The sequence below is a fragment of the Lathyrus oleraceus genome, chromosome 5, assembly GCF_024323335.1.
Source record: "Lathyrus oleraceus cultivar Zhongwan6 chromosome 5, CAAS_Psat_ZW6_1.0, whole genome shotgun sequence".
NCBI classification, from domain to species: domain Eukaryota; kingdom Viridiplantae; phylum Streptophyta; class Magnoliopsida; order Fabales; family Fabaceae; genus Lathyrus; species Lathyrus oleraceus.
Window position 1 is genome coordinate 428594682 of NC_066583.1, and position 26471 is coordinate 428621152.

Below are 26471 nucleotides of genomic sequence, written 5' to 3' on the forward strand. Positions count from 1 at the left end.
CCGAGAGCTTGTAATGTTTGAATCGACAAGGACCAATTTAAGCATGTTCGAAGAGTTCAAGAAAGACATGTCAAATGAATTTGAGATGATAAATATGGGGCTTATGGCATATTATCTCGGCATCGAAGTAAAGCAAGAAGATAAAGGAATTTTTATCACCCAAAAAGGCTATGCCAAAGAAGTCCTTAAGAAGTTCAAGATGGATGATGTCAATCCAGTTGGCACCCTGATGGAATGTGGCAGCAAGTTGAGTAAGCATGAAAATGGAGAGATTATGGATCTAACTCTTTACAAAATTTTGGTTGGAAGTATGTGTTACTTGACAAGTACAAGGTCGGATATTCTCTATGTTATAGGAGTCGTAAGTCGCTACATGGAAGCTCCAACAACAACTCACTTCAAGGCAGAAAAAAGAATCATTTGACACATCAAAGGTACAACAAACTTTGGCTTGCGTTATTACTCTTCTAACAATTATGAGATTATTGGTTATAGTGATAGCGATTGGAGTGGAAACTTGGATGATAGAAAAAGCACTACTGATTTTGTGTTCTTTATGGGAGATACTGTTTTCATTTGGATGTCAAAGAAGCAACTTATCGTCACACTGTTAACTTGTGAAGTTGAGTATGTCGCTGCCACATCATGTGTTTGTCATGCAATTTGGCTAAGGAATTTGTTGAAAGAGTTAAAAATGCCACAAGAAGCTCCTGTGGAAATATGTATTTCATGAAAGAAGTAAGCACATTTACACCCATTAACACTTCATAAGAGAATGCATTGAGAAGAAGGAGGTGAAATTGAAGTATGTGATGTCTAGAGATCAAGTTGCCGACATTTTCACCAAGCCACTCAAGTTGGAAACTTTCTTGAAGTTAAGGAATATGCTTTGAGTCACAAATCAAGTTTAAGGGGGGATGTTGAAATATTAAACTTGATTTAGGCCTAACCTTATTATTTGATTTTGGGGCTTAGTTATTTTGGGCTTAGTTTATTTTGGGTAATGTTTCTAGAAAACTCTTGTAGTATTTAAAGTGTCTAGATATTTCTTAGGATTGTAATATTTCTAGAATATTCTTTGAATGTCTAGAGTTGAGAACTCTCTAGAATTAGTGTGTCTAGAGTTCTCCTTAGAGTATTATAAATAGAGATGTAATTCTACACTTTTACATCAAGCAAAAATATAAAGTTCTCTCTTCTATAAATAATTCTCCTACCTATCAAGTTTCTGTTCAAGCCTCTAATATTACCACACACTTTCCTTAAACACAAAAAGGGTTTATTTCCAATAAAGCCTTGTGCAGGTCCATCTAAATAGCACATCTAGGAGATATGCATTTTTTATTGTAACTTCTTAACAACTCATGAGCTATATTAATGTTATCCTGAATGACTTTCCCAGACACGAATGTTGAGTGACTATCATCCACCAATGTTGAGATCACTTTGTTTAGTCTTATTGTAAGTATTTTTAGATGATTTTATAGACTGTAGTGCAGCAACCAATAGGCCTCATATATTTCATTGTTTTTTCTTCAGAGTTTTTTGGGATTAGAGTTAGCATTGCACAATTGACAACTGGATAAAGTATGTTCTGTGCAAAGAAATCATGCACAACTATTATAACATCCTTCTTTATCACCCTCCAACTAGATATAAATTTTTTTGCATTGAAGCCATCAATACTTGGAGCCTTATTGAACCTATGTTCTTGAGAGAATTCCATAATTCTTGTGCAGATATAGGTTGGATGAGCTTCTCTTTGTGCTTTACCTGCAACTGAGCACCACTTCTAAGAACTGTTGTGTCAACATGTAACAAACTTTAGGTTGATGCTCCAACAAGCTCTCCATATGATTTTAAGATATCTTTTTCAACATCCTTGAAATCAGTAAAGACTTTACCATTATGGTCAGATAGCTTGTATAACCCACTTTGTTTATTCTTCCCTTTTACAATAGCGTGAAAATAGGCATTGTTGCCATCACCCAACTTCAACCAGTTGATTTTAGATTTATGTCTCAAAAAAAATTCTTCCATATCTAGGTTTTGGACAACCTCATCAGACCAATATTTAACATTTTTAATGTGTTCCTGATTGAACATATCTCTATCCATAATATTATGTGCCTACTCTAGTTGATCTCTACTATCTTGGATCCTTTTCACTTCTACAGTAGTTTCTACGTTCATATTTCTCACTAGATTCTACAACTTTTTGAGTTTACTCCAAAGAACATACATTGGTCTTCCTTAATCTATTCCATTCCAGTTATCAATTATGATATCCATAAACTCAAGTATCTCAACTGTACAGTTCAGAACTTTGAACCTTGCTTTATACCTAGTTATCTCAGAATTGGTAATCATCATTTGCACTTTAAGTGGGGAGTGATCATATATGTGTGGATTTAAGACATCAATATCACATCTAGGATAAGCTAGGAACCATTCTTCATTGCAAATGGCCCTATCAGTTCTTGAGTAAATCATCCCATTGGGTTGTTTATTTGACCAAGTGAAATGGCTACCTCTGGTTTCATGCTCGTGTAACTCAGTTTCTTCCATCATATATGCCAAACCTGAGTACTCTACAATGTGAATATCATTACCCCCTATTATATCAGCAACATTTAACACATTATTAAAATCCCCTATCACCATCTAAGGGCCTTTAATATTACTAACACACTTCTCAATATTCAGCCAAACTTTCCTCCTGTTAACAAGTTAATTATGGGCATAAACCATATATAAGTGGTGTGAGAATTGGCCATTGATGGCAGTTTATCATTGCATAAATTCGGCCGAAGAAACGGATCAAAAAAAGTTAAAGAGGAGCAAAAATGAAGAAAAAAGACCAAAGAATGAGAAAAAACTAGCTAAGTGTGAAGAAGTGGACTTAGTGGAAAATCAGGTGAAGAGAGGAGCAAAAGTGTGCAACCACTGAAATAATCACGCGCAACATCGAGCAGCATCGTGCGCGCGATATAGATATAAAGGTTGCATTGGACGCGTGATGCAGATCATCACGCGCGCGATGACTGCGTTTTCTAGGCTTTTCTAACGCGTTCTGGTCCATTCTGAAGATTATTAAAGGGGATTTTCTGCATTTTTTCAAAGGTTATGAATTTTAGCATATAGAGTACGATTTTGCAGCATCATAAGTGGTTTTTTAGAGCATCGGGTGTCATTGGAGGCCAATACTTCAAGGGATCTTATATGACATTCTCTTCAATTGTTTTTGTTATTGTATTTTGAATTATGAGTAGCTAAACTCCTCTAAGTTATGTTGTATTGTGATGAACCTATTTCAATATTTTTGGGCAATATGTTCATTTGACTTTGCATGAATGCTATAATCTATAATTATACTCAATTGTTTCTTGCTCGTAAGGCTTTTTATGTGAGATACTCTTTTAATCTGATTTTGGGCACATAGGGAATACTGATCATTAGTCTATGTATTAGACCTAGGGCAATTGCCATGCTTACGCTGGTTAACTAGGAATAAGAAACCCCGAGTAGTCGCTAGTAAATTAACATTCAATTGCATCGCTTAATCCTACTTACGCTAGTAGACTAGGGATAAGAAGCTTCGAGTAGTGATTAGTTAGCTAGGTCGCAAGGGATTGGTTATAGTGGTTTTGTTAATTCGTCGTGGGATTATAGTGATGAGATTATTCAAGTAAGGCATCAAACATAATAGGGGATTCTATACACAACCTGACCACTTCCACAATTCTGTTTGAACTCTTTATTTATTTTCACTTTGAAATATGAAACCCCCCACCCCATTTACTATTTTCTACGCATTGCACACTTTTTGTCTTGTTAAAAAGCAACCCTTGTGGATTCGATATTTTATTATTACGACACTATCGTTACGCTTTCCGAGAAGTCATCAACCATCAATCTGATAAATCTCATAGTTGATTAATTTATTAGAGTTATCCATTCTCCTCATATTCCAACTATCAGTTTTTCACATCAGCCAAATTATCCCATTATTATGATGGATGTAATTATCCATATAGCTTAAATTATTTCCAAAATCCATCATATCTTATCAACATTATTACTCTTGACTCTAGTCTCTAACATAGCACACAAATATAACTACTTCTTTTTTAGGTGGGCTCCTACCTCAATGCATCTAGCTCTTTTATTCATCCCTCTTACATTCCAGCGTAGCATCACGGTACAATATCAGAGTTTTTAGATTATTCTCCACTACTAAGTATGCCAAATCCTTTTGTGTTTCAAATTAAAACTTCTTCATGGGCTTCAACTCTATCACCTTTTCCTTTAAATTTGTTTGATGACTTCAAAGTTGTCCAAACTTCAGTTTCATTTTCCTTGCCCTTTGCTTTATCATCTTCTTTTTCCTCTTGTTTCTTTTCCATGCTCTAATTGTCTTAGTTGTGTTGTTGTCTCTTTTTGGTGCCCAGTTTTCTTTTGTTCTTGTTTGTCCCTTGTTGGATGTTCCTTTTTCTCGCATTCATGTCCCACCCTATTACAGACTTTGCAGAATGGTGGTTTCCATTCATAATCAATGATTTTAACTCATGTTGGATCTCTAATGGTAATCGATGATTTTAGTTATATGGTTACATCGACTTCAACCAACATTCTTGCATATGATACTCGCAGTTTCTTTGTAGTACGTTCATCTGTCATTAAAGGTTTACCAATAGCACTTGTTATTTTTCCAATACTCTTCTCTCCTCAATAGATCAGTGGAAGTTAGGGAAAGATCGCCTAAATTGGAAGTATTCTTATAACATCCTCCTTCAATTTAAACGCCAGTGTCCATTTATACAGAAACATAGGTTTCCTATAAATTGTGTATGGACCTTTCATCAACACCGTATCTTTATCCAGTTTTGATCTAAATTGAATGATAAAGTAGCCTTCTTCGTTGTAGTACAGTTTTGGGAGAGTGACAAAGTTCCACATGTTCATCATAAATTTTTTGATTGCATTCATGGATAAGGAATCACCTAGTTTATATATATAGTTTATATATAATGAGTGTGTTTTCCCAATATATATTTTTAGATACCACATTTTATTCTTCAATTATCACCTCAACTTCTCCATTGACCACCATCAGCGTTGTATATTCAAAGTATTATTACCTCTCTATATCTTTAATTTGTATATCATATCAACCTTTTAAAATTGTTAGACTCAAAAATAAATCTATGATACCTTTATGGACCTAAATCTTTAATTTTTTTAGACTATATTTAAGTTTCACTATCTTATCTTCTCGAATATAAGACTTTGAATTTTTTTTATAAAGATCTTATTTAAAATTTTAATTGTATTAATTATTACTTTGTTAATTATACTCTTAATTATATTACATATTTTTATTTAATTTACATAAACATCTTATAAAAATATTTATTAAATAAAAAAAATATCAATTGTCAACGAATTAAATATCACAATAATTTATTCCCTAATTTATAGACATGTGTACTATAAAATATATATATTATTTGAAAAATAAAAAAAATAAAAAAGTTATTATTACTTAATATGATAATTTTTAAATTGTTTTATATGAGAATATTTTTTGTATTACAGTATAATTTTTTTAATAGAACATATTTTAAAATATATTACTCCTATAAAATAAGACTTTATGTGAGGTGGAGAAAAAAAAACAATAACAATATGACAAACCTAATCAAATAGTGGGGTTTCATTGTACATGGCTAACAAGGATAAGAAATGAGCTTTGGAGGACTTATGTGACCTCAAAACTTTAACGGTACTACTTGTCATCACGAGATAAAATGTCAGTGCTGCTCATCCACTAATTACACAATATTTGGGTCTTGAAAACGACAATAGTGGATCATGAATCATTGTGACTTCGTGTTGGAATCCTTACACACACCTAATAATTGAAATCACAACAACTTTTTACAAAAATTGTTTCTATTCAAACTAATTCTAATAACGTATACATGATTCTGTTTTAAGAAATAATTAATCATCTCGGACCTAAATATAAAGAATTTAAAATTAATTCTAATTGATTCTATCATCTATGTTACAATGAATGTTACGAAGTCATAAACATTCATTATAAACATAAACATAGAACTTTCACATTATGGTTCCCTCTCAAACATAAACATTAATAATTCCTTGTTAACATGGTCAATAAATATAAATTGAGAAGTCACCGGTAAGAATGAGAATATATATATATAATGATATCTAAATTGTTAAAGTCTTATCTAAATTCACTTTTAAATTAGATTCCATTTGAGTTGCATTTAGTGGTTATCATGTTATAAATACAAAAGTTAGTTTCAGTATTTAAACAGAATTGTATTGTAACAATTTTTTATTTTATTTTGAGAGAAAAAACTAGTTATAACATTCTCTCTCTCTCTTCCTCTCTCTCTCTCTCCCATCTTCTCTATCATCAACCTTGTGCTCCAACAATTGATATCTAGAGCTCCGGTTCTGATTCAGGAACGAGAAACACAAGTGTATGTGAGGCGTGTGTGATTGATTTTGCTCATTCAATTCACAGTAAATTAAAGATTTAAATTGAAACAGAATCACAGTGAGGGATTGGGAAACACGGGTGTTAGTGAGGTTTGAGTGAATTTGTATAAGAACAAAGATGAATAGCTGAAACAATAGCTTAAACATAACACTTTCAGTATTTAATGGAAAGAATTGAAATCGGTGGATGATTCAGATGCGTGTGTTGTTTGGAACTTAAGATGTTCTTGATCTCGTTAATGACGGTTACAACGCGGTTGCAGTAGATGCAACTGAATCACAAAGAAGCACACATAGAGAAACGACGAAGAAGTATCAAAAAGCATTGTTCTATATCCATCAGTGTGTAGATATGAATGTGTTTGAGAAGATCGTTGATTCAACGAAAGCGAAGATTGTGTAGGACACACCATTATGGTGATACAGCGGTGATGCATAGTGAAGAAGATGAAGCTTCAGTCTCTATGTGAAGGAGAAGAGCGATCCAAAACGCAGCGGAATTTAAAATTTCTCCTTTAGTGATCCTTACGAATGGGCATGATCAGTGATAGAATCGTTACCTCTTGTGGTGATTGTAACCTTTGATACAGATCTACGGAGCGATCACGAACATTGAACGATGACAACGTCTCTACTCAGTCCACACGAACGGATTTCTTCAATCTCAGTGCTAGCTGCTACGAATGAAGGTTTTAAGTGAGAGAGAGAGAGAGAGAGAGAGAAACGAAATTGCAACTGCACAAATGCTTCTACACAAGGGTTCTATTTATGGAACCACTTGTGTGGGTTGCAAGCTAAAAAGTCCACTCAAGTGTATGTGGCCCATATCTTATAATATGCCAAAATCACTTAAGCGCGTGGTACCTTACCATATTTCGTATTCTACTTAAGTACACCGTACCTTACGATGTTCTACAATTCACTTAAGTGCACCGTACATTACGGTATTCCTTAGTTACTCTATCTCTCATCAATCCGTCCTTTTGTGTGTGGCCCTGTAGGTTTTCGCGGCATTGGCAATTATATTAAATCACGTATTTAACATAATAAACAGTGAGCGGTGTCTAGCAACACATCACTGCTACCCAGGACACGAAAATGTCATGTGATCTAACAAATCCTTTTGTGATAATACTTATGTGTACAATTACCCTTTTGCCCTCATGTCTATATTGAACACAAGGCATAGACCGTGTCATCCTTGTCCAATTCAATATTGGGCCCATAGACATTTATCCTATTACGCAGGATGGGAAAATTCCATCTAGGTCACTCATGTCCCTTATCATGCTTCGTGGAGTACCCATCAACTGTCTTTATGGTCATCCAGTTACGGACAATGTTTGATCAGCAATAAGGCACTCGACTCTACATCTAGGGTCCATAGTACTTTCAGGTCGAAGGGTGGTATACACCATTATCACCATGAGAATAACTTATGACACTTTGCATAACATTCTATATAATATTCTCATAGCGGGTCAATCCAGTATAAATATTACTCTTAATATTCATACCTATGTTTAAGACTTGATAACTCCTTATCCATGATCCATGAGATGTGATCATCAGTCTGTATACATAATAGTCTTAATGCTTTAATGTTATCCCACTTCACAATAAAGCTCGACTATGGATACTTTAAGAATTGTGTCCTTATGTTTAATGTGATCTCATGATTAAGTCACACTTGATACATTAAACGGACTATCTATTCTAGGGACTTTATTAGACAAACATAATAAAGAAAAAGCCTTTTATTATTAATAAATAATTCGATACAAGTATCAAAAGTATTGGCCTCTAGGGCTTACACCAACACTATGTAAGTAGTATAAGAATTTCAATATGAAGAACAATGAGAAGGTGCTTGATTTCATCTCCAGAGTGATTCTAATCACAAATGAGATGAAATATTATGGAGAGGTTCTCTCTGAACAAGTAATCATTGAAACGGTACTGAGATCACTTACTCCTTAGTTTGATTACATTATTTTAGCAATTGAACACTCTAAGTACCTCAGCAGCATGAGAATTGAAGAGTTGTAGAGTAGTCTAGAGGCACAAGAGTTGCGTTTGACTGAGAGAAACTCTGGAAGAGAGGTAGAGCAGGCTCTAAAAGCGTCTTCTAGTGAGAAGAATTAGAAGTAGCCTTGGTCAGAGGCCAAAAAGAACATGTTGGTGGTTATCAGAATTCAGAAGCATCTAACTCTGATGAGAAGAAACATCAGAAGGGAAATGAGAAGTTTGACAAGAACAAGGTTCAATGCTACTGTGGTAAGAAGTTTGGCCACTATGATGTTGATTGTTGGTCAAACAAGGAAAAGAAATTAGAATAAGCAAAAATAGCCAGAGGAGAGTTTGATGATGAGCATGTGTTATTGATGGCTTCTCAATCTGATGGTGGATATTTGGTAGACTATTGGTATATGGACACTGTCTGCTCAAATCACCTAACTAGAAACAAATAATGGTTGATTGATTTTGACTCTAGAAACAGGACAAAGATCAGATGTGATGATGATAAGTATCTTAATGCTGAAGGAATGAGAAATATCAAGGTCAAAGTGAAGAGTGGAAAAATTGATCTGAACAAGGATGTTTGGTATGTTCTTGGCATGAAGAGAAATCTGATGAGTGTAGGTCAACTAATTGAGAAAGGTTTCCCAGTTACTATGAAGGACAATATCTTAAAGTTGTATGATTATGATCATAAGATGATTATGCAATCTGAATAGGGAAGCAACAGAATATTTAAAGTGAATATGGAAACAACTGAAACTAAATGCCTTACTGCAGAAGGTACTGAAGGTGACAGTGAGTTATGGCACAAGAGATTGGGGCATCTAAATTTTAGAAGCTTAGGGAATTTGAGTTCTAAGAAGTTGATACATGGCATTCCTAAGATTGTGAAGCCTGAGAAGTCATGTGAGATATGCATGAAAGGCAAGCAACCTAGATTTCCATTTGCATCAGAAGTGGCTCCAAAAGCAAAACATGTTTTAAGTAGTGTATTATGATGTATGTGGACCATTTGAAGCACCTTCACTTGGAGGAAACAAGTACTTTGTGTCATTTTTGGATGAGTTCACAAGAATTACATGGGTATCACTCATAAAGTTTAAGCATGAAGTGTTTGCTGAGTTTCAGATGTTTAAGGTGAAGGCTGAGAGACAGAGTGATCAAAAGCTGAAAATTCTCAAAACTGGCGGTGGAGGTGAGTACAACTTATTAGAGTTCAGAAGGTTCTCTGAAGAAAATGGAGTTGAACATGAGGTGACTGCTCCATCTACTCTGCAACACAATGGTCATACTGAAAGAAGAAACATGACTTTACTTGATATGACAAGGAGCATGTTGAATGAGAAGAAGCTCCCTAACACCTTGTGGGGAGAAGTTGTTGCCACTGCAGCATATGGGCTTAATAGGTGTCCAACCAAGAAACTGAAGGAAATTATTCCTGTTGAGAAATAGACTAAGGATAAGAAAAGTGTGATTCATTTCAGAGTATTTGGTCATGTTTGTTACAAACACGTTTCAGGTGCTAGAGCTTCCAAAGAACAAGAAAACCATTATTGTAAGATGGGTTTGCAATTTGAAATTGAAGCCAAATGGATCAATTGGAAAACACAAAGCAAGGTTGTAGTTAGAGGATTTCTATAGAAATCTGGATTAGATTACTTTGAGGTGTTTACACCTGTAGCTAGGCATGAAACAATCAGATTGGTGATTGCTATAGCTGCTAATAAAAATTGGTCGCTGATGCATTTAGATGTAAAATATGCATTTCTAATGGTCATTTAAAAGAGGAAGTTTATGTGTCACAACCTCCTGGATTTGTGAAAAAGAATCAGGAAGGGATGGCGTACAAGTTGCATAAATCCTTGTATGGACTGAAACAGGCTCCTAGAGCTTGGAATCTGAAAATTGATTCATTTTTCAATCCTCAAGGATTCAGAAAATGTGAGATAGAGTATGGTGTTTATGTTTAGCATACATATAATACAAATATGATTTTGGTGTGTCTCTGTGTTGATGATATATTGCTAAAATGGAGTTGTTTAGATGAGATAGTCAAGTTCAAGAAGGTGCTGATGAATGAGTTTAAGATGACTGATCTAGGAAATATGGTATATTTTTTAGGGATGGAGATTTTGTACTCTAATAAGGGTATAATTTTGCATCGGCTGAAGTATGAACTTGAGATTTTGAAGAGATTTGAGCTAATAAATTGCAAGTATGCAATCACACCTACTGAAACAAATCATAAGCTGGATTTTGATGTTGAGGGTGATGATGTGGATGCTACAACTTTCAAATAGTTGGTTGATTGTCTGAGATATTTGTGTAATACCAGACCTGACATCTGCTATGTAGTTGGAATAATAAGTAGATTTATGAACAAACCAAAGTGGTCACGTTACCAAGATGTTGTCGGGATACTAAGGTATATTAAGGGAACTTTGAGGTATGAAATTTTGTTCCCTTCTGATGGTAAATCTGATTAAGAGCTGATGTGATATTCACACTCTGATTGGTGTGGAGACAGAGTTGACAGAAGAAATACTACTAGATATTTCTTCAAGTATATGGGAGGTTCCATTTCTTGGTGCTCCAAGAAACAGCCAGTGGTTGCATTATCAACTTATGAAGTTGAGTACATTGTAGGTGCTTTGTCTGCGTGTCAAGTTGTTTGGATTATGAACTTATTGCAGGATATGAAGATCAAGGTGAGAAAGCCTGTGAGATTGATGATTGACAACAAATCAGCTATAAGTCTTTCCAAGAATACAAAGTTGCATGTAAGGAGCAAGGACATTGACACGAAGTTCCACTTTCTGCATAATCAGTTCAGAATGGAGTGCTTGAAATTATTCATTGTAGCACTCATAAGCAACTTGCAGATGTGCTGACTAAAGCTATCAAGACTGAATATTTTATCTATTTGAGGGATGTAATTGGGGTGGTTGATTTTAATCTTGAATGTGGATTAAGGGATGTTGTTAAAGTGTAATCCAAATTCACTTTTAAGTTATATTTCATTTGAGTTGCATTTAATGGTTATAGTGTTATATATACAAAAGTTACTTTCAGTTTGTAAACAAAATTGTATTATAACAGTTTTTCATTTTGAGAGAAAAAGTTAGTTACAACATTTTCTCTCCCTCTCTCTCTCTTACATCTTCTTCATCTTCAACCTTATGCTCCAACATAAATAACGGCTAGTTTGAATAATCACTAGTTTGACTAACAACTGATTTGAATAAGGACTACTTTGAATAACAACTACTTTGGTGACTAGGGAAATACATTTACTATGAATTAAAGTGATGTGGATGACTATTTTACATAAGAATTGATACATAATAAATACTACATAATATTTAATTTTAAATATTATTAGAGTATTTTATCTTAACTAAAATCCATATTATTTTTGTACAAAAAAAAACTATATTATTAAAATATTTTCATGAACATGACATTGACTTTCATACATCTATGAGGTGTTTGAATTCATGACTTACATTGCCTTAAACTCAATATATCATCTATTTAATATGTCTTCTTCCTCTATAGGTTGTACCAACTTTTCTATAATTACTACTTTTTTTATCTATTGTATCATGAATAATCTTGTATGGAATTTCAACTCTATTCTTCGTCGCCTTATCCTTCATTTTTACTGCCTTTTATTCTATTGGATGATTCATTAGGGATGTTGAACTATATTCATAACTTGGAGGAATATCTCAAATAGGAAATGATGAGTATGTTCCACTAGCATACGTATTTGTTCTTTTTGAAGAATTTTTAGTCGATGTTTTTATTCATGTAGGTGTCTTTTAATGATTGTCATGCATACTCAATATTAAATGGTGTGCCTTCGTCCTTGAAAAAAAAAACATGTGCATTGACCATTGGTATTTCTTTGAAATTCCTCTTTTCTTTCCATGAATCATTAGTTTGTAATACTCCACAAATTTTTGAACATTGTCATTTATTAGATGTCATCAAGATTTTTTAATTGACCATGTTGTTTTTCTCTCGACTGTTCATGATATTGGTCATAATTTGCAGAAACTTTTAACCAAAAGTTGTCAATTTTTTTATAAGCTCTCACAATTGGATCCTTTAAAATGTTTTGACATGATTAAATAAGAAGTGTATTATTATTCCTTGTAAATAGCTTTAGAGTTTTTTTTAGCAAACATATTTATTTATCTTCAAGTATAATACTTTCAAGAACTTAAGTATGAAACTTGAATTCTGACATCGACCAAAAGACCGAATATAAATTACTACTAACAGTGGTAAAAATAACTTATTTAGAACACTCTCACTTAAGCTGGTGAATGAATATCTATCATTCCCAACTTAGAACGAATATTTTCAAAATTATTGTTGTTCAACCCCTTAGTTAGAAGATATGCTATGTTGTTTTGAGAAGAAACATATGGAGTGCAAATAAGACCATTATCTAACTTTTATTTGTTGAAGTGTTTGTCAACTTCAATATGTTTGATTCTATGATGCTGCATTGGACTATGGGTTATGCTAATAGAATTTTTTTTATCACAATAAAGTTTCATTGGTTCGTCACTATTTATATTCAAGTCTTCTAATATCATTTTCATCAAAAGTAGTTCACATATCCCTTGTGCCATTACTCTAAATTTTTCTTCAGCACTAGATCTAGATACAACACTTTGTTTTTTACTCTTCCAAGTCACAAGATTCCCACCCGAAAAAGTATATTGTCATGTCGTTGATCTTTTATCCAAAACTGACCATGCATAGTTAGCATCATTATATGCTTCAAGACTCACACTTCCATTTCATCCAAACAAAATTCCTCTACATGGAGTTCCTTTTAAATATTGCATAATTCGGAACTTAACTTGTAAATGAATCTCTTTTGATTGGTGCATGAATTGACTAACTAAGATTACAACAAAAGCAACATTGGTCTAGTATGTGATAGGTATATAAGTTTTTTGTCTAATCTTTAATACATTCACTTATCAACCGAAATATTTTCTTATGTGTTCCCCAACTTTACACTTAGATCAATTGGTGTACTTGCACGCTTGCATGTTATCTTACTTGTCTCTTGTATAAGATCAATAATGTATTTTTATTGAGATATGAAGGTTCCTTTCTTAGAGTGGGCAACTTCAATTACCAGAAAGTACTTCAATTTTCCCAAGGTCTTAATCTCAAAATCCTTTGATAAATGTTCGCCTAATAATTCCTTCTCATCATTGATTGTTACTATAATGGCATCCACATACACTAATAAAATTGTTAACCCCCTATCTCAGAATGTTTGATAAATAGAATATGAATTCCTTGACTTTGTTTAAATCCCAAACCTATCATAACTTTGGTGAATCTTCTAAATCATGCTCATGGTGATTGCTTTAGCCCATATAAAGCATATTTTAATTTGCATACAATGTTGGTGGTAGTAAGTTCACAATATCCAGGGGATACATCTATATAGATCTCTTAATCAAGTTCTCCATTAAGGAATGCATTTTTCACATCAAATTGATGTAAATTCCAATTGTAATTAGCTGCTAAAGATAATATCACCCTTAGGATATCCATTTTAGCAACTTGAGCAAATGTCTATGAGTAATCTACTCCATAAGTTTAGGTGAATCTTTTGGAAACCAATCTTGCTTTGTACCTCTTAATAGATGCAACAACCTTGTATTTTACATTGTATACCCATTTGCACCTTATAAGTTTCTTTCCATATGGAAGAGAAACCAAATCCCAAATATTGTTCTTATTCAGTGTCTCCATCTCCAAGTCCATGGCTTGTTTCTGTTTCATGTCAGACAATGCCTCAATTAAGAGTTAGGTATTATAGTAGTGTTTAGACTTGTGAGGAATACTTTATGGGTGGGTGAAAAATGTTCAAAACTTGGGTAGTTGAATATAGGGTAATATGGACTTTTGTACATTTCCTGGTATCTTTTTTAACGGAAATTAGAAGATATAAATATTTGTAGTGTGTTGGTAGTACTGAGTTGGATTTTGTTTCTTGTTCATGAGAAAATTCAAAAATTAAATCACTAGTGCTTGAAGGGTCGAGAGAAGTTATCTCATGTAATATCGGATTGTATTTTTGGATATGAGTAGATTCATGAATGTTCTTCTTTCTTGTATATACTAAATTCTTTCCAAATTTTACATCAGTTTCAACATTTCAATTTTTTCCAGAATCAAGTTCATTCTCAACATTGTCACCACTAGTTTTAGTCTCAACTTCTGGTTCGAAAGTAAGGTCAGGAAGTAGAGAAGACGCATCTTCCTTACTTATGTTCTCCCCCTAAAGATCACTTTGAAGAAAGTAACTTTTTTGTTTATGGAATGTGACATCTCTAAAGACAAAGTATTTATGAGATGGCGGATGATAACATTTGTAACCCTTTTTGGTAGAAGAGTATCCTATAAAGACGCATTTTAACGTTCTAGGATCAAGTTTCCTTCTACCATCACTATGGATATGGACAAACTATGTACACCCAAATATTATATGGGTCAGATTACTTGAAGTATACATATCATGATAGAATGGGGATAAGACTTTCATAGGAGTTTTGGAGGCAAGGACGGTATAGGGTAAATGATTAATGAGATACGATGCAGTTAAGACAACCTCGCCACAATATTTCTTAGGGAATTTAATTTGGAATATCATAGCACGTGTTTGTCTAACAAGTGCTCATTCTTTCTCTCAACAATCCCATTTTGTTGTGAAGTTTTAACACAAGAAGACTCGTGAATACACCTTCTTTTTTATAAAAAAAAAATTAAGACCATTGTTAAAGTAATCTTTGGCATTATCGGACCTAATTCTCTTAATACTCACACCAAAGTGATTTTTAACCATGGAGAAGAAGTGAAGAAACACAGAACAAACTTCATATTTTTGTTTTAACTAGTAGACCCAAGTAACCTGAGTGCAATCATTAATAAATTTTACAAACCAACAAGCATCTGATATATTTGGAACATCCAGTATGAATTAAGTAAAACAGAAAAGTACTCATTTTATTACTGACCGAAAAAGAGACATACTTGTATTTAGCAAGTTGTCACGCCTCACAACAAAGACTCTCCACATCTAAACTTTTAAATAATGAAGGAAATGATTGTTTTATGACTATAAATGATGGATGACCAAGGCGAAAATGATACAGAAGAAACTTTTCTCTTTTGATTTTAATTTATTATGAATAAAAGGATTTGTTGTTGTTGAATAGATTTGGAGGAATATTTTGGTTATCCAAGTAATAAAGGCAAATCCATTCTCTATCATTTTCAATTGTCCTTCCTGAATTCTTGTCCTGGAAAACACAAGCATTGTTATAAAAAACAACATTACATGATAGGTCGGTTGTGAGTTTTTTATGGATATTAGGCTAGTGGAAAATTTGGAAATATGAAGAACATTTCCAAGGATTGCAAATGGGCTTATTTGGATATCACCTTGCTCAATTACTGTTATATCATCTACTGTGGATTTTTTTTGTTGCTAGGACGTGGTGAATAAGTAGAAAAATGTGTGGGTAAATGTGTCATGTGGTCAGTGGGTCCAGAATCCAGTATCCAATATTGGTTAAGGGGTTTATTTGTGGCATTAAATCCAAAAGAAAATTGAAACATACCAAGAGAAATGAAAACAAAAACGTATATGAATGTACTAACATAGAAGTACCTGTTATTTCTCTAACTTATTAAGGAGGGGTATCAACATCTCTAATTCGTCTTTCTTGAGTTGAATCAATTCTCCTTCTGACATATTGATGGATGTCATGCGAATGTGTCTGACTCAATAGAATAAAAAAACCAGCATATCAGTTGTAAAGAGACCGACAACCTTTAATTGAATTTTTTTTAAAAGTGAACAATGTCGTTATTGATGAACAGTGTTTTCAGCGATGAACAATGTTTCTGTCGATGAACAGACCCGCAAATGAAGAATTTTCCTGCAGTGACCAGTGTTTCCGGTGAACAGCACTGCAGATGAATAATATTCCTGCAGTGAACAGTGTTTCTGAACCTAAACGGGTTTTGAAAAAAGAATCACAATTAAGGCGACTAGGATTTTGAAAAAAGAACTAAAATTAAGTCGGCTAGTGTTTTGAAAAAGAAATCACAATTAAGATGATTAGGTTTTTTTTTATGCGGAAGCTAAACCCTCTCGAACGAGAGCTCTGATGTCATGTTTGAAATTGAATAATATATTTCAAGTATGTTAAAATTACAAACATTAATCTTTTTATATGAGACAATTCTAATTTAATGAGCCTAATTAATGGACTAAAAGCTCAAATATAAATTACTACTACAAATAATAAAAATAACTTATTTACAACAAAGAGAATTGAAAATTATATTGATTGGGTTCATTTGACATTAACAAAAGTTGTTTTGAATCCGTGAGATGAAGAATTGAGTAGAAAAAATATTATTAATAAAAATAATAAAGAGAAAAATTGTGAAGTTAAAATTATGAGAAAAAATGAATTTGTTGGGGGAAAAAATTGATAATATTTTAAACGATCTCATTTTTTAAGTGCATCACCTTTGTTCAACAGTAAGAAATATTTACAGTAAAAAAATGGTAACACTTAAATGTACTTTTGTTGAATGAGCTAGTCAAATTGAGTCTCTTTACAAATATATAGTCCTACTACTTGTTACAATGGATGTTTATAGTACTTTACCTATAACAACATTGATTCTTTGGTGTCCACAAGAGAGTCTGAAATAAAGGTATTAAATTCAACAATGAAAGAAGCAATGCATTTTATTAAAACTAAAAGTAGCAAATATGTTCATCTTCAAAAGAGTACAAAAGGGAACAATAACAATAATAATAATAATAATAATAATAATAATAATAATAATAATAATAATAATAATAATACATTATGTTGTATTATACATATATCTTGAAAGAGCATAAATGGAAGTAATTACAAGAATGAGCATGTAACTTAAATCCTTGAAGGGATGAGAGGAATATTGTTCTGTAAGTATGCACTGGCAGCAGCAACTCCACTTCCTAACTTCACTGGATAGCCCACATCTTTCAGAATCATCTCCACACCAGCAAGACATCCCAATAATTGCAACTGAAAATTATTCAAACAATTAACAATTTCAATGGTAAAAGGCATTTGTAATTAACAATTTCATTTGTAAAAGGCTTCAATAACATTACCTCATTCATGTTACCAAGGTGTCCAATTCTGAAAACCTTGCCAGCAACTTTGTTTAGTCCCAAACCTAAGCTCAGATTGTATCTTTTCCATGCCCTTCTTACAATTTCAGCACCGTCAATGTTTGGAGGAACAAGAACAGCAGTCACAGTGTCACTGAACCACTCTTCCTTTTGTGTGCAATTCTTCAATCCCCATGCCTCCACAGCAAGTCTGTATTTTTACCATATTCAAAACCTATCAGATTCATTCACTTCAACAAAAAGTTACAACTATTACAAATATAAATTTTTGCTCAGGGTTGTCGATTACTGATCGCAGAACACAAGCGATCAGCCATCGACAAATCGACAACCCTGCCTATGATCACTTGCGCAAAATTACGCCTTACCTGGTTGCTGTACCTAAACGATTGTGCCTTGCAAAAATATTTTCAAGTCCTTCCTCGAAAATGAGATCAAGAGCTGCCCTGAGACCATAGAGAAGCTGAATGGAAGGAGTGTATGGCCAATAGGTTCCTAACTTGTAGAATTTCAGGTAGTCACTCCAATCAAAGAAAACTCGAAGCGACTTAGCAGTTTTCGAAGCTTCAATAGCTTTAGGACTTGCAACCACAAATCCTATCCCAGTAGGAAGAGAAAGGGCTTTCTGAGAACCAGTTATGGCCACATCTACTCCCCATTCGTCCATACGGAAATCGAGAGCACAAATGGATGACACTCCATCAACAAGAAGAAGAGCTGGATGGCTGTATGCATCTGAGTATCCAAACTATAATGTGAGTGCCATTTCATAGAGACAATATAAGTAAAGAAAAGACGAGAACATCGAAAATCCAAAGGTTGGTGACTGCAAAATTATTTGAAACATCGAAAAGACAATAAGAAAATGCATTTTCATCAGAATTTCCATGCTCACCAAGAAGTTGTCGGACTTTGGCCAAGTTATTGGTGACACCAGTTGCAGTCTCATTGTGAACAATGCAAATAGCCTTAATAGTGTGTGCAGAATCTGAAGCAAGTTTTGACTCCAAAACGTCGAGATCAGCACCACGGCCCCATTCACTTTCCACAACATCGACGTTATATTTTAGGCGCTGCTGCTGGTCAATCCAAAGCAAACTGAACTGGCCTATCACAAAAGATACAATTCGATCTCCAGGCGACAATGTGTTTGTCAGAGCACTCTCCCAAGCACCAGTACCTGAACCAAATGCAAAAGCATTATTTGAAATGACAACACAACCAAATTATTTGCTCTTGCTGAACCAACCTTATTCCATCTTTTTGTAACCTCCGAAAGACCCAAAATAGAAAGAAAGAAAAATTCAAAAAACTTACAATTCAGCCACTACTCTAGAATTTCATATAATAATTTTGCAGTCAAGTTTCATTTGGTTAAATGCAATAGAGTCCGGTTACTAACCAGGACCGTCTTTGAGGACGTGTAAGGTGGGTTACCACACATAACCTAAAATTTATCATTGTTTAACTCTGGATAAATAGAGCCTCATAAAATATTTCTCACGGTTAAACCGTGGCAAAATAGGGTCTTTAACTGTTTTCCACGGTTGAACCATGATTAACATAGGACCTCTAAAAAATCTAAGACAACCCTGTTACTAACCAAAAATGAATGTAATCTAAAGGTTAAACTTATTGGGATAATTCTAAATTTCCCATTGAAAAGAGATGAGGTCCAGACAAAATTTATAAAGAGTGATAATCCACCCCTTAAAAGCTGATTTTCAAGGATGAGTCAGATCCAACATAAAAACCTAATATGGTATCAAAGTCTAATCGTTCGGACCATCGACCAAAACTATACACATGTAAAGATTGAAGAATACCAGTGGTAGGGAAAAGAAAGGGTGTTCCGGTAGTAGTCTTGAAAATCTTCTTGACATCCTCAAGTAGCTCTTTTGTGAGAGCTGGAATTGCAGGAGAACGATAGTCCTCGTTGTTTCGGCTCATAGCCCGAATGACCTGGTCAGGTATGTTAACCGGCCCTGGAACAAAGAGATGGTTTCTTCCTGGTCCATTAACATAGTCCATCTTACCTTAGCTTGAAATTGCTACCTCTTTGAACTCAAACAACTCTTGCCTTTCTTTTAGCACCAAAGAATCACCTATATAAAATCCATCATAAAGTCAGTATTAACAGAAATTACCGGGCTCTAAAGTCCTGTTAAGTCAGCTCAGTTGATAGCTGTGAAGAAACATCTAACTATAATAGTGCGGATTCGAATCCGCAACATCACATTCAGAAAATTTCAGCCACTAAACTAGTTAACTCAAAATAAAAACTATAAAGCACACCGAAATATTTATATTTACTATTAGATATTTCATGTATACTTTTTTTACCATTATAACGATTTCTTCGCTTCCAAAACACAAAACATGAGTAGTATATATCATTCATGAAAAAATATAAAACTGAAAGAACAAAACATGGAAAAATTAAAATTGAATACATAGGGAAAAGATAGCATGTAATATATGATATAATAAGAAAAATGAAATGAGAATCAGTTAGTTTACCAGGGAGGATTTCAGAGAGTTTGGTGAAATATGGCAGAAGTAAGAGCTGCCACTGCCCTCTGCACTTAGATGAACTTTATTATATAAAACTATAAATATATAATAAAAAGGAATATCATAAATCTGAGGTGGGGCCAAGTGATGTTCAAGTAGTAGATAAGAGGGAGAAAAATAGAACCTTGAGGCTGAGAATGGATGAAATGGAACACATAAGTTCTGGCTTACATTTTTGCACTTCATATCAACATATATTCTTTCCCTTCATTTCTAACAATTATCCATTCTGCTATTTTTTTTAATAGATAAAATGCAGTGTATGTTGTGAGATTTTTTATTTTTAAATTTGTATTAATTTATTTTAGGAGAAAGAAGAAAATAATTTGTTTTTTAAATCTGATTTAACTTAATTTTCATCCTTATAAAATCGATATGTAGGATCAGAATTGTTCATACTTATAAACATATGTTCAGATAATATCATGTTCGATAAGAGACTCTAAATACACTCCCTCACGTCCAGGACTGGACATCTAGAACATGAAAATAAATGGGTAGTCAAATAACGGAAACATGATAGTATGATCGAATCTTAAATATGTCTCTTGATACATGTTAAGAAATGCGGTTAGGTCTAATTAATCTTTACAAAACTGGTTTGTAGGATGAAGATTGTCCCAACTTATATACATACCTTGAAGCCATATATTGTATGAGATGGAACTCTTAACAATTTTTCTGTTGAATCCGTCGATAAAAAATTTTGTTCTGACCTTTAACGGCCACCTAGTGGAAGGTGGAAGTGATCCCCTTAAATGTTAGATACTAAGTTTAAAGAAAATCAACAATCAAGTTTTATCCTACTAAGTGGAGTGAGTTACATGAATTTATACGGAGGAATCTCTTCATATTAATAATTAAAAAAATATATATCTATAGCCACACATCAACCTTCTTCGTGAATCATAAAAGAAACTCTTTAAAGTTTGTTCAATTTTTTGAGTGACTTAATGAAATTAGAAAAGTATGCAATTAAAGTTGGAAAAGAAGTAGTATATCAATATGTAGTTTTGGTGAGAGAGAAATTAATGGTTTTCAAATTAAGTGGTTTGCACATTATAAGAGAGGTAGTTTCCACTTTTCAAGGCATGGTTTACACATTACACAATAGGTAGTTTCCACTTTTGAAGACATTGGAACGGACAGTTTTGGTTACCCGTGGATTGATTTGGGAAACCTAAATCCGACTCTTACAATCAGCTAGAAATTTAAATTTTTATAACGAAGACCCGATAACTAGTATAACCCAATCCAAATCATCCATTGTACTAGTATTCTTGGATAAATTGGTTTGGATCGATCCACGGGTTTTATCCATCCCTATTTAATTATTTGACTTCTCTTAATCTGATTGACACTTTTTATCGTATAACCTACATCATCCAAGTCAATTATCTATCATCTTCTCTACTCTAAATGGTATTCCAACACTCTTTAATATTTTCATTTATAATTATGTCATGTCTAGTTTTACCACACGTCCAATGTGACATCGTCATCTCTGTTACACTTATTTTATTTTCTGCAACATTTTGTCGGGTACAACATTGAAAATCTATTGCAGTCTGATAAAAAATTTCCTTTAGCATGAGCGGCACTTTTGCATCACATAGAATTATTGAAGACCTTCTCCATTTCAGTCACTCAGTTTGAATTCTATGATTTACAGTCTTTTATATTTCTCTATCATTTTATATTATGGACTCATTGACTGATATATTTAAACAGTATCTTAGGGGGTGATATGGTTTTCAACTTTTACCTCTAAATTAAAAATATTTCTTTTTTTATTGAACTTACAATCTATATATTTGGTCTTATTTATATTTAAAGAAAATCATGCATTTTTAAAGTTCGTCTTCAATCTCTCATCTAAATTTCCCTTCAACTCACAAAATAGAATTATATTATCCGGAAAAAAAACATGCATATCTGTGTTATCTATTGAATGTGTTTTGTGAGTGTATCCAAAATAAATCGGTTGGTTTGGCTATGGAACCAATATAAAAAGTAGATTTTTTAACAATATAAAAAGTCATTTCCACAAGTGAGTGAACCGCAATAATAATGGAAGGATATTTTACAGCCATAATATAATTTAGGGAACATTGATGTTTGAGGCATTTTCACTGAAATGATTTAGAGACTAAGAAAGCAATATGAGAGATAAAGAGATAATATAGAATGTCAACCACACTTCACTTGTGGGAAATGAAGCTAAATTTCAATCTCCTTTTGTTTGGAATCATTTCCAATGTTTGGCCTTATCCCCCTACATTGTAGCTTTGCTTGCGTGTGTTTTATTGTTAACAATAACAGCGATGAGTGTTTTTGATGTATTCATCTTTTGTTTTTTTCCTTCAACATTCTCGTATTCTCGTATTCTCGCATCAATACACGTGTGTAGAACAAAAATATTACTTATTAAAATCTTCATATAATTTATTTATTTTTTGGAAGATTAGGTGAGCAAATCCTCATTTCATTAAGATGCAAACCTCTTAAAAAACTCGACTGGCATATAATCAGTAACTCTTACAAATAGAAAAAATCAGAGAAAATTTATGCGGTGTTAAATTTCGTATCTATAAAATAGTCTAAAATTATAAGTTATTTGATAATTTTAATGTACCCATATAATAGTTATTAAGTTTTTTAATTTGTAAAAGATGACAATGTCTTATAATTTAAGACAATTTATGACGGAGGAAGTAATTCTAAATTTGATAAAGAAAATACAAAGGTATTTTCTTCGGAAATACACACTAGAGTGTTTATGAAATTTTAAGAATCCGTTTGTTTTGTGGTTTTTTAAATGATTTTTATGTATTATAAATTTTGGTGTAAAAAAATTTATAAGAATTTTTTATAAAAGTTTTAAATGAAATTTTCATTTGAATTGTTATTATTAAAATATTATTGGCTTAAATACAGTTTTGATCTCCCTACTATCATTTGTTTAAACTTTTAATCTTTCTAAAAAAACAAAATTTTAAGTCCCTTGATTTGAATTTTTTTGGGATTTTTTCCCGGTTCATATTTGTCTATGTGGCATGTTCAACAATGATGTGGCAAATGAAATGTTGACTCAAACTGGAATAAGTATCATGTCAGTTAAAAATATTTTTATTGTTAAAAAAGATGTTTTTAAATAGTTTGATTAACAAATACTTATTTAAAAATTATTAATAATTTGATTAATTAAAAGTAATTTTTTAAATAGTAAAAATATTTATAATTTGTTAGAAAAAAAGATTGCTTTAATAAGGTTCTCTGATTGGATGAACTTTTAATTGCCATTGAAATCAAAGTGCAACACGTTACAAAAATTTAATTTTTTAATAACATTTTGATTTTTTTTTTCTTGTCAAACCATTTCTTTAGTGAGAAGAGAGAGTAATAATATGGTAAAAAAATGCAACTTTTTTATTTGGTTTGATATGACTGGAATTTAGTTTATTTTATTGCTATATCCTCCGACAAACCTCTAAGTCTAGAAATCCTTATGCGGTTTTTTTTTCCGGTCCCAAACTTGAAAATCAAATCCCATACTGTCTCATGTCTCAGTTTGAAAATAAATTTTCAGGATGTCAAATTTCAAGAAGGGCCTCGTCCAATCAATGGACGAGTCATTGCACAGAATTTTGACACGAGAAAGCTCGGTCATTCTTTGGCCGAATTGTTGAATTTTTTTTTATATCAATATCATTTATATTATTAATATGAATTAATTTAATAATAAATATATTATTTTAATAATATTAATTTTTTAATTTTTTTGATATTAAATTGTTTTTTATAATATATTTAGAATTATTATTAAATAATTTAAAGAAATAATATACATTTTATTGATCGTACATAAATAATATACATTTTATTTATTATAGTGACTGCCTTTTCCACATCTGGTGCTCTTTTTTTTGTATTTTTCCTTGACCAACTCTTAAGTTCTTTGTCTTGGAGGAGATGGAGATGAGTCGAAAGACAGAACTTGATTTTGATGTGTTGTATTGGGATCCATATCCATACCATCGAAATCTTGAATGGAAAAACTTGGGATATCTAGAAGTTGTCTGTCCGTGAGTTCAAAGTCGGGTAGTGAATGTGTTGGTTGTGTTAAGGTTTCAGATTAGGTCTATTGAGTTGGAGGATAGTACATGTTATCAGGGTTGAATGAAGAAGTGGGTTGATAGGATATAGTGTTAAATGTTTGGTGTTAGGAATGGGGGTTTGAGTTATCAAAGTTTGATTGAGGAATTGGAGTATTGTATGGGTGGGCATATGGTGGTTTTTTGTTGATACTGTCAGTTGTGGTAGTAGTTTGTTTGAGGGAATGGAGTGTAAGAAGTTTGGTGTTGAGATGAGGTGGCATAAAGGTGTGTTGTTGTGTGGTCTGGGTGTGATGGTATGATTGTTGGGCGGATGAAGATGTCTGGCCCCAAATTGGGATGTGTATATTTAGGGAATGTCATGATGTATGGGCGCAGTAGTTTGTTGCATTGAAGAAGAGACGCGTTGTCGGGGATTGTTCGAAAATTGTGCCGAAGCAACATGCATAAATGGAATTGCCAAAAACCAATCCATATATTCTCTATTGTCTTAGACTCACCAAGTACTGTGTTACCCTCTAATACCAAATGTCTTCTTTTTTTCCATGCTTTGACCTCATCTTTGTTCAAATCTTGCCAATGTCTATCTCATGCTTGGACCATAGTCATGTTGTAGTGTTCCCTTAGACATCTCGACTGAGAAGGGATTTGTTGTTCAAACCCAAACTAGAGTTTGATCCTATATGTCTGATGCATCTCAACAGTAAAGAAACAGATAATATATGTTGTCGCACTCCATACTCGACTATCACTATAATCAAGCACTAGGTATTGAAGGTACAACCTCCATATAAACTATCATAAGAAATACAATAGTTAGAATGTAAATAAGAAATTTAGAAAACTTAGAGATTGTAACGTTCCATACTTATATCATTTTATTCCATGTGTTCTATTGCAACTCGATACCCACATAAATGATAACGAGGATTATTTATGTAATGCATACCTCATTGGCATCATCTTGCATTTACAAATAACAGCATTAATGTTAGGTATAATTTACTATGAGAATAATAAAGTGCATTCATAGATTATGAATACCTTAATGCATATGGATGTGATGGCTCCACGATACTAATAGGGGCAAACAATGGTATACGTGTGAATGCCCAGACACTGAGTAATATAACACAGCCTCTTATGTTCTTCACTCCTTTTTGGGTTGCTTTGCACATATGTCTATACAATGTTTCTAAACAAGCAGAACCCCAACTATATGTGTTGCATTTATCTAGATCTCATACTAAAGGTAACCAAGATGAATGCAATAAATTGTGACTCTTGTCTAGCATCAAGAATGTAGCAATGAGAAGTAAAATATATACTTTAGCATGAAGAATGTTTTCTTCTTTCGTGGGTCAAGATTTATTTTTTAACTCTGTTAACAGACCTTCTATCCAAACAATTTTCACATAAGACCCATTTTTATCTAAAGTCGTAGGTTTTAAACCTAAATTCTCAAAGTAAACATCGTTTGTTACGTTAGTATGGTCATTAACAGGTTTACCATTTATTCCGAGACCGAATAACATACTCACATCCTCCAAAGTAATGGTACATTCACCGGTTGGTAAGTGAAAGGTATGTGTTTCCGGTCTCCATCTCTCTAAAAACGTAACAACTAGTTTGGAGTCAATTTTTAAACTTGATATTTTTGAGACTTTAGCAAAACCGACTTGTTTTAAGTACGTTATTATAATAGCACTTGGTTGAATATGAGTATGGGAGTGGACTCGAAACCTAGTGTCTTCCTGAAAAAAATAGAAAATATAATGAATATGATGATAAAAAACACGTAAATGAAGAGTATACAAAACTTACATATGCTTCAATGTTTGATGGTGCTCCACGGTGTGATTCTCCCATCCACAACAAAGCCATTTTACGAGATTGTGAGTTATGTTGATTTCTAAGAAGTGAATATTGTTGATGAATGGATGTTTGAAATAAAATTTAGAAGCTGAATTTATAGA

General features: G+C 33.0%; 2 protein-coding genes across 3 annotated transcripts; both read right to left on the bottom strand.

Moving 5' to 3' along the window:
- Nucleotides 1-2253: 2253 nt before the first annotated feature.
- Nucleotides 2254-2664, bottom strand: LOC127081149 (uncharacterized). The gene has a single exon (XM_051021431.1). It carries the CDS (start codon nt 2662-2664, stop codon nt 2254-2256), a length of 411 nt encoding a protein of 136 aa, XP_050877388.1.
- Nucleotides 2665-17342: 14678 nt separating this feature from the next.
- Nucleotides 17343-20402, bottom strand: LOC127085225 (serine--glyoxylate aminotransferase). Of its 2 annotated transcripts, XR_007789029.1 has the most exons (7): nt 20327-20391; nt 19633-19911; nt 18702-18986; nt 18175-18541; nt 17786-17996; nt 17464-17696; nt 17343-17424 (listed from the first exon to the last, which is right to left on the bottom strand). XR_007789029.1 is itself a non-coding variant. In XM_051025768.1 (6 exons), the coding sequence occupies exons 2-6, from the start codon at nt 19835-19837 to the stop codon at nt 17559-17561; spliced, it is 1206 nt and encodes a 401-aa protein (XP_050881725.1). In that variant the 5' UTR covers nt 19838-19911; nt 20327-20402; the 3' UTR covers nt 17451-17558. The 2 variants fall into 2 exon arrangements, 1 of the variants encoding a protein (XP_050881725.1); XM_051025768.1 differs by lacking the exon at nt 17343-17424 and having other exon boundaries at nt 17451-17696; nt 20327-20402.
- Nucleotides 20403-26471: the final 6069 nt, after the last annotated feature.